The sequence below is a fragment of the Cantharellus anzutake genome (assembly GCF_015039405.1).
Source record: "Cantharellus anzutake strain C23 chromosome Unknown EI90scaffold_68, whole genome shotgun sequence".
NCBI classification, from domain to species: Eukaryota; Fungi; Basidiomycota; class Agaricomycetes; order Cantharellales; family Hydnaceae; genus Cantharellus; species Cantharellus anzutake.
In genome coordinates this window covers 400,691-412,515 of record NW_024067018.1, presented here as the reverse complement: position 1 = coordinate 412,515, position 11,825 = coordinate 400,691, and the positions used below count along the sequence as shown (strand labels likewise).

General features: G+C 48.4%; 3 protein-coding genes across 3 annotated transcripts; 2 read left to right on the top strand and 1 right to left on the bottom strand.

Moving 5' to 3' along the window:
- Positions 1-4,316: 4,316 nt before the first annotated feature.
- EI90DRAFT_3130718 (uncharacterized protein) lies at positions 4,317-5,394 on the top strand (the record flags this gene model as incomplete). Its single annotated transcript, XM_039064332.1, has 3 exons — positions 4,317-4,490; positions 4,534-4,624; positions 4,676-5,394. 3 exons carry the CDS (start codon positions 4,317-4,319, stop codon positions 5,392-5,394), a joined length of 984 nt encoding a protein of 327 aa, XP_038911064.1.
- A 1,119-nt stretch (positions 5,395-6,513) lies between these two features.
- EI90DRAFT_3019979 (uncharacterized protein) lies at positions 6,514-7,991 on the bottom strand (the record flags this gene model as incomplete). The annotated part of the gene is made up of 6 exons (XM_039057442.1): positions 6,514-6,929; positions 6,990-7,052; positions 7,113-7,263; positions 7,291-7,355; positions 7,403-7,454; positions 7,509-7,991. 6 exons carry the CDS (start codon positions 7,989-7,991, stop codon positions 6,514-6,516), a joined length of 1,230 nt encoding a protein of 409 aa, XP_038911063.1.
- A 966-nt stretch (positions 7,992-8,957) lies between these two features.
- On the top strand, positions 8,958-10,214 carry EI90DRAFT_3130716 (uncharacterized protein; the record flags this gene model as incomplete). The annotated part of the gene is made up of 1 exon (XM_039064331.1): positions 8,958-10,214. The coding sequence occupies one exon, from the start codon at positions 8,958-8,960 to the stop codon at positions 10,212-10,214; it is 1,257 nt and encodes a 418-aa protein (XP_038911062.1).
- Positions 10,215-11,825: the final 1,611 nt, after the last annotated feature.

Below are 11,825 nucleotides of genomic sequence, written 5' to 3'. Positions count from 1 at the left end.
GAGGCCGAAGCCCTCAGCCACGGAGACTTTCCCTCGTCTCAACCTGGTCTCTGACAGCGGGCCCATAAATGGTGGGGCCAAGTGGAGCGGAGCTAATGGAGTTAAACATTAGCCGATTGAATATTACCGACAAGTCGGGTTACGGGGTTAGCGGAATGATAGGCAATAACTCAGAAATGGAAAGGAGGGATAGGCCCAAAGGTGGGCTTGCAGGGCAAGCGAGTGTATTGCCCAGCGGAGGCGGGAGTGCGCTAGTGGACGTCGGAGCTGTCCAGAAGCCTTTGGGGCTCCATACTTAGGGAGGCGTAGGTAATAAATTGAAAAGAGGGGGTGGTGACCATCAAGGGATGCAGAGGTGATTGTGGAATACAGGAGCTCCGAGGTTAGTGAAGGAGCGGAGATAGTCCGGAGGGATCGGAGGCAGTGGAAGTCGATGGCTGTGGATGGATATGACATCCGCAGTCTATCCCCAGTGTAAGAGGAGAAAAACACAAGTAGGGATGCACAGCATGTTTGGCATCGCAGTACCCATACAGGGTGCTCAGTGTTGGATGCATCCATGCTACAAATGGGGAAAAGAGAGAAGTTGTCTGTATAAGGATAGAAAGGAAAAAGAGAGAGGAGAGAAAGAAGGAAAGGAGGAAGGAGGGAGAGGGAGAAAGAGAGGGCAGAGAGCGGTGCAGTGCAGCATGCCCTGACAGTAACCCAAACAAGGGTACAACCCACATCAAAACCGATAAACCAGGGGACAACAGCTCAGGTAGCACCATGGCGAGGAGTTGCAAAGACACTCGAGCCAAGGGCCACTGACAAAGAGTGTCCAGCCCCCAAAATAGGGTTGAGAGCAATGCTGGGCTCTGGATCCACCAGGTAGTTCCATAGAACTAGGTAGTTCGCTGATCTACCACACAGCCTATGTGCAGTAAGCTTGGTGTCCCCCATAAACGACTCATGGAGTCATGGAGGTAATCCTTGGTTACCATCCAGAAAAACCCCTCTGACACAGCTCAACCCCAACAGTCATTTGCCCCCAGTGAACCTCAACCCCCTGTCTGTCATATCCCAGATCTTCTGCCTCCCTCTGCCCTATCCCTATACGACTCCTATGACCTCCACCAGCCCTCCCAATCTCTCTCTGCTGCCTCTGGTCGATGCCAACGACCCTAGGATTACCTCTTCACTTCCAGTACCTCCTTACCTCCAGTACCCCCCCATATTCCTATTTTACCTCTGGTCTCGATAATCTTTTTTTCTACAACCCCAATCTTCCAGACTACAACTTCCAGGCTCTGGACCTTTCTGGACGCCTTTCTCTGTAGTTCCCTGCTTGTTCATAGACAATTCCAGACCTTGCCATTCAGTTGGCTTTTAATTCTCTCACTCCACAAACCTCAGACGTAATTTGGGCTTTTCGCCTAGTCCTTATTTGTCTTGTGGATTCTTTTCTATTTACTTCCCCTTCCCCTTGGTAACCTTTGTTTACCTTCAGATCCAATTGTTTCCACTATATGTATGCATGTACCCCTCTAGTAAATAATTCCCCCAGTTATAATATAAACAGTCTTGAGCCCTCCAAACCCTCCTCCAGGATGTCTATCACATCTGTCAGAGTCTGAATTACTGTCAGAGTCGGACATGCTGTCAGAAGATGGACTGAAGACAGATGGGTTTGTGTCTGAGTCCGGGTCGGATGTTTGGCAGAGGTCTGTTGGAGCGCACACATGCGGATATGCAGGTGGAGATATGCGGTGCATCCGGAAGTGCTGTTCAAGGTTAGTGGAGTGGGATCACAGCCTCAGCGACTCAAGTGGAGCGCTCTGCCCTGAGATTGACGTTTGGGGGAGATCCCATATTTACAGAATGACACCTACAGCAGACTTCAAACAAGACTTGCAAGCAGAGCAGACCTGTAGGAGGAGTGCAGACTCCGCAAGCACCGACTCAGAAGGGGGAAAGCCCCTTTGCAGAAGGAGGGATTCAGACCAGACAGGGGGGGTGCTCTAGTTGATTTCAGACTCAGGTCCCTGAAAGTATTTACAGGTCTGCAAATAAGCAGGGTCGGTGCGGTGCCGACACAAGTCGGTGAACAGAGGTTGATCTGTCAGCACTGTCACACAAGGACAGCATGAAGGCCAACAGAAGTACAGAGGGGAGTGGGAGTGTTGACCTGACCAGAGGTGTCAAGGGCAACCAGAAGTGGCCAGAGGGTGCAGAGATGGGCAGGGGGCACGGAGTGGGCAGAGGGTGCAGAATGCACGGAAGCAGGGCATGGCTGTGACCACATAGCGGGAAGCAATGAGTGTGGTTCAGATGGAGACAAGGCAGGCATAGGAACTGGAGGGACTGAATGCCAGGAGCACCAAGGGCTTGGGAACTGGAGGTAAGGTCGGAATACTGGCAGGGTCTAGGTTCTGATTGTTGGCCAAGTCTCATGCAATACAGCAGGGGGCCAGACAGTGGGTTGGGGGCTGGTTAGGATGGGTTTCGGGTAGGCAGATTCCCCTATCGGCATTAGTTCGTCTATTGGCATTGATTTGCTGCTGACGGAGCCCTGGGATTTGTCGGTTGTGACAGCGTCCCACTTGTCTGCTGCTCTAAAGAACTGAGTGACAGAGGCTCCTAGAGATGCCTTGGTATAAAACCCAAACAAATGGCATGATGAACGATTGACCCTCGCTAACGCCTCCTTCATTAAGTAGTGAGGGGGGGGCTTCTGGCCCCCTTCTGCTGGTGGCCTCAGTTCCTCTGTCACCAGCTCCCCTGACAAATTGGGGACAACAAGAACTTACCAGGTGCAGCACTCCATTCCAAGTCACTGAAGCTGAGTCCCTTTAACACCTCATCCCCATCACCCTCAGAGCTCCACCCCACCTCTGGTCTGTCTCCGACCCACCGTGGGACGACCTGGAACACCGAGCTCCACCCAACAGCATCACCTGGATAGCAATCCGACCTATCCAAGGAACGTTGCAAGCGGGCTAGAGATCTAACCCCCTAAATGCAAGCAAATTCGTGGGGAGGGAGTCCGGGATGTCCTAAGCTCGTCCTAGGTTCCGTCCAACTGCTAACAAAACAAAAATAATCACAAAAACTTGTTAAGAATTACGTACCCCTGGTCCATCTTGGACAATGGTCAGGGATTCCTTATAATACTCAAGGAGTCAAGCTTAGAATTTCTCTCTTTTTCTTGGATCTCTCAGTGCTACAGTCTCTTTGTAGTCAAAAGGGAGGTCACTTTTCCATTCCTACATGTACAAAGCTTTTAAACACATGGAACAGCAATAATGTGGAAAAACAAATGAAAGGAAAAATATAAAATGAAGGATTGTTGTTACGGACACCATGTGGACCGTTAAGTATGGCCGATAAGTCCAACGGCGGATGTGGAAGTTCAATAAAAAAAGACAGGAGTGATAAGCGGGCCATATCCGCTAATAATTTTCTCCACCAATTTCCACCATCACACTACACTCATCCATCTCTTCCTACCTGTAGCATCCTTTCCCCACCTCTCCATTCAATTCCCCAGGTTCCTAGCTTTCTCCCGATACTAAATTTGTCCCAAATGGTTGAGATTTGACCAAGTGGCAGGCGTGAGAATCGTAAAATTGGCCCGTGCGCAGGGTTAGACATCCTGGAAAGTGTTTGCGAGAGTCCCCATGTCAATTGGATCTTCATACGCATCCTTTGTGATTTTTCTGAATTTCTCTGAGCACTCCGGAGTGCATTTTGGTTGTTTGTTTACTTCGGTACAGCTTGTGATTTCCATTTTGGGCCAAAAACCAGTTTCACGATCTCCCGAAGTATGGATCTCGGCTCCGCCACATGGGACTTTCGACACTGCCACCCTCATGTGCCTTTCGACATTGTGCGGAACCTCGCGGTAAGGTGATAAATCATCACCACCATTCTTCCACAACGGCTGGGTCGATCTGGACGAAATTTGGGGAATCCATAGTTATGATTTTTCTCTATTTATTGAGCCCTTGATCGTTTTTTGGTGGCCAGTAGTGCCAAGAATAGTTTTTGGGCTGGACCAATTCAGTACCAGCGCGTTATGTGCAATTGTACTCCATAATAAATGAAATAAAATGTTCTTATGCACCATTGGCATTGGTAGGTGATCATTGCATATGGGAAATCCTTAAGGAACGTAAAACCGCGAAAATATTGGCAGTGTAGGGTATAGTAGGTTATCCTGCCTACAACGTCTTCTTGACACTGTCCCCCTCACCCCCAAAGATGAACCCATGCTGGAAGCCCTCTTCTCTAACAAAAAACTCAACCAAAAATTAAAACCCATCACCACCTTGACCATGGAGAATGCTGCAAACATACCATTTCAATTTGCCTCTACCAAGCCAGCAAATGTCAATGAAGACCTATATGAGCCCCAGGACTCTTCCAACAACCCCCCAAGCCCCCTAACAAACAAGGGTAAGAAAATTGAAAAGGCTGCCAGATTCCTCGAGGCTGCTCTGCAACTAGATGTGAGAAAACATGCCAGATCCCCAATGGCCACTAAAATGCAAGGCCCCTTCAGGCCCCCCCCCAGAATCCACCTCCACAACAGACTCAGCTCAAAGCCACCTGCACACTCCCCCTCCAGCCTACTGCCCAGGAGGTTCCCAATGATGTTACCCCAAATGGCACATTCCTCCTACCAAATATATAGCCCCAAAAGAGTTTCCCCCAGCCCACTGCCCTAACACCGAAACCGAGGAAACCAACAATGCCCAGGACCTTGCAATGTTTGAAACAGTGATGGCTGAGAAACCACAGGATGGAAATGAAGACTATAACTGGATGGGCCTCAGGCAGGACCTCGAAAATTTTGTAGCACATGGACTCCGCCCCACCAGTCTCCTAGACGGTGCTAACCCCACCAGAGTGAATGAATGGATGCTAACCAAAGATGCCATCCTAGTCTTACCACTGGATGCCACCTACAATGAAGAAAATGCATGCAAGTTGTCATATCCATACATACCAAATCCCGAACCGACTCCCGGACCCCCATTTCCCCCACCTCCGGAGTCCTACCCTACCACTGTCCGTTCTAAATGGAACACCACTCCTCTCGCCACCCTCCTCCTCTCACTACTCCTCTTACTACTCCTCTTACTCCTCATGACACCTCCACCCTTCCATCACTTTCCTACCCTTCTCCCATCTGCTCTGATACTCACCTTCGGACCTGACACCTTTCCTCTCCTCCACTCCTCCACCCGCTCCTCTCTTCTCTCTCCTCCCTCTGACCCTCTTCCACCAAACCTCCGGCAAGTTACGACCTTCCACTGCTGTCCCATACCCTGTACTCGGACACCGCTTGTACCTTCGCTCCGAGATTCTGTCACAGATCCGACCTCGGACTTTGACTCCACCTGGGCTTAAGTCCATTGCATTGGTGACCTCATACCACATAAACACCATTGCCAACATTCCTCAGACTTTCAACCCCGCCTCCATAAACTCCGTAAGCTCCACAACCTCCGAGCTTCACAGACCATACTCAGCACTTTCACCGTTTGTAATGTATCTTTTGCGCTTTTCCCTCATCCTTTATTTGGACTGCTGCTTCTTCCCGTTCTAGCCAGTTAGTCATCCTCCCCACGTCACCTCATCCTCCTGCCCCTCTGGGCTTCGCACCCTCCCTATCTCCTTTGGGATGTACCACAGGTTCTAAACCTATGACCTTTGGTGCCACTCCACTTTTGTTTTCCCCTTTGTCCCATTCAGATGCCTTTGTTCCGATTCGGACCCTCTTTGTTTCCTCGTGCTTTTGCCCCCCCCATTATATACCGGCGCTTGTACATACTCATTTTAGGCCCTTAGTCTAAAATCAACCTGAAATGCCCCCTAGAGACTTCCTGCTCAATGCCTCTGAAATTAAGGACCAAATGGACAAACAGCAATGGCACAGCACTCCGCATGAGTCACTGAGGCCAAGGTCCTCCTTGCTAAGTCTCTGATTCCCCTCCCAAATCATCCGCCCTCACCTTGTTTTTAACACAAGTTCCAGACTGACATGGAGATCTTCATCGATAGAGCATTCCCAGACCAAACTAAAAGAGTAAGAGTCATCCCCCCCTTCCCAGCTGAAGTGAGGAAAAAGAACCACCTGCAGTATGCCCAACCCTGGGGCTTCCTAGTTAAAGACCTCAACCCCCCCTATGCAGAACTCCTCATCAAGGAGCACCTGTGGACTAGAAAGGTTGCTTCGCAACCATGACCTTGCTTGCACATCACATGACCCTGCCATCTTCCGTCATCCTCTATCTATAGAACGCATATTAGACCATGCATGGTTGAATCAGAAGCAGAGATCTTAGCATTGCAGTCTAGTAATTGTGTCTTTCACAGCAGTGTTCACACATATAGTCAAATATAATAATCATTCTGAGTTGAATCAGTGTTTTAGGTGACATCGATAACACTAAGTGAGTTGAATCAAAGGACAAATGCTGAAAATACTACAAAATTACTTATAACGGGAGGGAATGGAAGGGATGATTAATTTGCAGTGAACACATCGACAGAGCTTTTCTCGAGCTTTCGGCGTTTTACAGGTGAAAAAGATGGACCTGAGAACTGGTGCTTCGAGGGGGATCCATTGTTAGTGCGAGAGCTGACAAGAGGGGTCGGGGGTCGGAGGACAATAATCTCCTCGATGCGTGCAGAGAAAGTTGCCTTTTTGCCCTCCGAGCTTCCAATTAAGTGGCAGGCGATGGTGAAAGAAATCTGCACAGTCGCTCCTGGGAGAGCACTTGCATAGTCTGTTGGTGGGATGACTCCATCTCCTTCATGATACACACGTAAAGGATTGGTTTGCCATCTTCGCTCCTCGAACATCTTGTCACACACTGGGACATTTTCCTGTGATACAGGCCAATGCTGTAAGCCAAATTTGGGAGCCAAGAAGCCGTCAACTACCGCAAAAAATGGTCAGCTCATCCACGGAACATATGCAAGTGATTAAAGGAACAAACCTGAATCATCATCACTGTCAGCACTGTCATCGCCATCATCATTGTTATAATCTTCCAGCAACACTGCATTTGCAATTTTTTTACTCAATGAAATGCTAGTGTGTTACCAATGAAGATACTCACCTTTGCCTTTGTTTTCTGTGGTGCATGGCTCCGTTGGCGTTGTGCTGGGCTCCCTTTCCACCTCAGGATGTTCAGTCTCTCCTGAAGTTTCCGCAGTTTTGTCCTGAAGGACCCGAGGACTGTCTGCTGTGGCTGTTGAGTTGTGGCTTGTCTGAGTATGGATTATGTACTTACTCACATTAGCCAATCTTAATGCAACTGCGTGATTGCCTGGAGTAAGCTTGTATCGCATTTTGGACTTGGCTATTATGCAGAGTCGTTGCGCGTTAGACTTGGATAGCTACACGTACTCTCATACTCCTGCTGAGGAGTAGCTGGCAAATGAATATTATCCCAGCACGACTATAAGATAGCTTTCTCAGCGACTAAAGCAGTATAACCAAATATGGAACTTACTTCAAACATTCTATGAATCACCTTGATCTGAGGTGCGTTTGCACCCTCCTCATTGACTAAGGAGTAATGGTGATGAGTACCACCCAGCATTAGCTTTTCTAAGCCCTTGAGGTTCTTGATGTACGTGGGGAAATCTTTGTATCCCAGCAAGCTTTCGTCCATGATTCTTTCAAGTCGTGCCCAGGCATTTGTTCTGGCCATCGCCTCTTGGAGTGAGACATGGCCAAAATAGATCGTCACAGTCGATTGCTGAAATCCGCCATCTGGGACTAACTTGAATGGATGTTGGGAAACAGTGAATATGCCGTGGAAGGTGGCTGGTGTTGGGTTTAGCACTGACTTATCGGCACCCTTAGCACAGAGAACATGGCAGTGGCGAGCCTTTGCATATATCCATTCAACTTTAGATGTGATGTTCGGGCCCCCAAGGTATAGACCAGCAAGACACTGATGGAGCTCGTTGTTGGTGGGAAGAGAGGTCATCAAGAAAGGTCACGATAATCGTCACTGAGAGGTGGGGGAAGTGGCAAAGTTAGTCGTTGGACCTTATTATACTCTGTTGCATGCCAAATGAGCATGTACTATGAGTATATTATTGGTGATGCAGTACTTGCTCTGTGATACACGCTATTGAAAAGGTGACTGAATGAGAATTAGAGCAAGAGTGGGATGAAATAATGTAACGAACTTCGAGTCGAGCAATACCAATACGAATTTATGGCATGGTTAGAAGCATTGGGGTGCCTCGGAAGTTCTGATGACCACACATGCGCTGGCTGGGCTACATGCGGTGAGATCATTAAACCAATAACAACAAGGGATCAGTTGAAGCATCATTGAGAGTGAATAGCACTAGTGACGAATGTGGCACAAAGTATGGTGGGAGATAGGTTTCAGCAACCAGTCGAAGGTTCATCCAGAGTGAATCACAGCAGTGATGGAACTGGTATAAAGTACGGTGGGAGGAAACTAGTAAAAATTGGGATGAAACCGAGCAGTCCTGTCAGAGAACGTCATAGAGGAGATTATATAAGTGACAGACCTGATGTTGCCACAAATGTGCCTTGAATAAACTAATAACTGTGAATGACAGGTGTTCGGAATCAGTCGAAGCATTGTCAAGACTGAATTGTACTAGTGATGGACCCGGTACAAAGTATGGTGGGAGGAAACTAGTCAAAATCAGGATGAAAGCTGTCAGAGAACATTATAGAAGAGATTTGTAAGTGACATACCTGAATGGTAGCCTTGATTGTGTTGGTGAATAAACTAATAACTATGAATGATAGGTTTCAGGAATTCGTTGAAGCATCAATTGGAAACTAGTCCAGAATGAGAGAATGGACCTGTCAGAGAACATTGTCGAAAGCGACTGATCCGATAGACATTCATTGGCATAGTTACTCACTTGGCACTTAGTCGTTGGGGCAACTCTTCAACTACACAATGATGGACTGGCTTTCGCCATTGACGCTGGCAGAAATCATTGCAATCTGCAAAGAGTATCAGATCTACGTGTCAGATGCGGCTCGAAGGAAGCGTGAGAAGATGGTGTCTTTGATACAAACCTTTCATGAGGATGCTCGAGTTATCTTTGAGCAACGTCGTGATTGCAAAAAGAATGCAGCTTTGCCAAATAAGAGAAAATCAGACTTGCCAGTTCAAGGACCAAGGAAGAAAATGAAGAACTCTGGACCAAGTGCCGGCATCAACGGTGATGATACCATGGACAAGTCAGATGAAATAACACTCCCCTCCATAGTCAACAATAATCACATCACTACCTCTCCTGAGTTCCTCCATATACCATCCCAGAATGAGCTTCGAGATTGCCAAGCAGAGTTCCTACAAGCTATCTCACCTTCGGCAGTTCGAGAGGCTGTTTGCGCTGTATGTGCACTACTCTGCTGGGAACACGAGTGCAGTGTGGTCAATGTCAGGAATATTCCAAATGCGGGCCGTTTACAACCAGCAGATCAGGACAGACATCCAGCTCAGGTCCTTATTGCTGGCATGCTACTAGAGGAGAAGGGAGTCATCGAGGTCAAAGGGAAATGTAGTGCGACATTGTGTGGAGCCTGTCTTCAAGATCTTCATCGCGATAAAATACCGCGGTATTCCCTATCAAACAAAATGTGGATAGGCAATATACCTCATCAGCTCTCTTGCCTCACAATTCCTGAACAGCTCTTACTTTCGCCCATTTATCCCCACTGTTTCATTTTCAAAATGTACCCCAAAGGTGGAGCCCAGGATGATCCCACATGCTTACAGTCAGGCTTGCATGGAAATGTGACAAGTTACCCTATGAACACCGACGAAATTTTCAGTATGCTCCAAGGACACATGTTGCCACGGCCGATGGAGATACTTCCCTCGATTATATCAGGAACGTATGTTGGAGTCAGCAATCTCCCAAAGCATTGGCTTAAATCAACATTTCGCATTTGGAGAAGGGTAGTGTTGGAGGCGCTTGAATGGTTGATTGAGCATAATAAATGCTTCTCTGAGTATACAGTAGACCAAGCAGTAATGGCGTCTTTACCCAAAGACGATGTGCCTCTTGAGATATTGGCTAGCATGCGTCAAGAGACAAGTTCCCATATTCTGCTTCGGGAGCATGACTCCATGTGCCTGGTGATTGTGAGTTTACAGCACGAATCATATATGCTTGAATCTCACCTTCTTGTTTGGTATAGTCAGTGATGACCATGGCAACGTGTCAGGGCCCGGCCTCCGTCCGGGGGCGGCCCTACCTCAAAGCTGGACACTCGCGGTGTCCCAGGCAGCCAGGTGCCGGATCCTATCCCAAGCTCCTCAAACTCACTAAGCGGGGATTGAGTTGTCATGTATTAAGGAGGGTAGCTACAACTTGCCTAAGCGGGGATTGAGTTGAGAAGAAGGGTAAGTTTCCCTATTCCCCGCTTGGCTGCTATAAAAGGAAATGTACTGTACAGTTCGTAGCATGACTATGGGTAGAAGCCGAGCATGTTCCCGTGATGCGGAAAAGGTGTCACATGGGTTAAGGCGAGTTGCTCGCCTTGACCCACGTGATTTTTCCCACGGGTTCGCATGCGGGCTGTAGTTGTGAAAGATGGGAGGATGAGGGAAGTGGGGGGAGGTTAGGGAAGGTGGTTCTGGGGTTGTATGGTCAGGTGTGGTTGCCCTGACACAACATTAGTGAGGGGGCTGAACCACCTAACAAGCAGTATGGTGTGTCCGATGTTCAATATTTCGATACAAAACTTACCAGAAGTTAGATGAAGGGGACATTGTTCCGTTACAGTATATTGGCAGTAGCCAAATTGAGTTCACAGCAGTATCCATATCTGATCTACTTGAAGAGGGACTCACCAACCTGTCCAAAGAATCCCAGACAGAGCAGCCATACACTGTTTGACATGGGTGGAAGTTGTCAGGGCACAGCCCCTGACCCCACACACCCTCAGGTACCCTTCCCCCATTTTCTCCTATTTTTCCCTTCACTGTTCCACAATCCCGCATGCATGCAGACCGTGGGAACGTTCTGGGCGAGTTACTCGCCCAGAAACCATCACAGCCACAACCGTGGGAACTTTCTGGGCGAGCTGCTCGCCCAGAATCTTCCCACGGGGGGGTGCCAATTATGGAAAGTCGGCAAAGAGCCGAAAACTGTATAGTTCCCGGCTCCCATTTGTAGCGGCTTCACAGGAGGTTGAGAAGGTTACCCTTCTTCTCAACTCATTTCCTGTGAAGGCAAGTGTAACTAAGCTACTTCCTAAATGTGCAGCAACTCATTTCCTGTGAAGGCTGGGGCTAGCCCCCTCAGTGAGTTTGAAGACCTCGGACTGGGACTAGATACCCCAGCGACTCGGAGGATCCCCTTGGGCCCGTCACGGAACGAGGGCCGGGCCCTGACAGAAGTTGGTAAACGACTTCGGAAAACAGCGAGTCAACGAAGTGCCATCAGACCCTCGTTATCACATACCCAAATTCAATTTTTGGGCATTCGCTTTCCCAGTCCTGTTCCCATATGGAGAAGGTGGGATTGAAGAGCACCGTCCAGTCAAGGTGTCATTCAGGGAACATATTGGTTGCTGCCTTCAGCATCATTCACGCCGGTTCCGTACTCACCACTCATTTCCATTCGTGGCATTCCGTATTGAGCAAAGATGTCAGGCATTGGCCTCTGCAAAAATTCAGATGGGAAGGAAGGATTTTGTCACTGACACAGCTATGCTCTCTGGGGTAACCATCGATGACTTGAAAGCTGCAAGTTGTGAAGAGGCCCAGGGTATCAAAATCTCAAACCCCAGGGTACAGTGGCTAATGAAACAT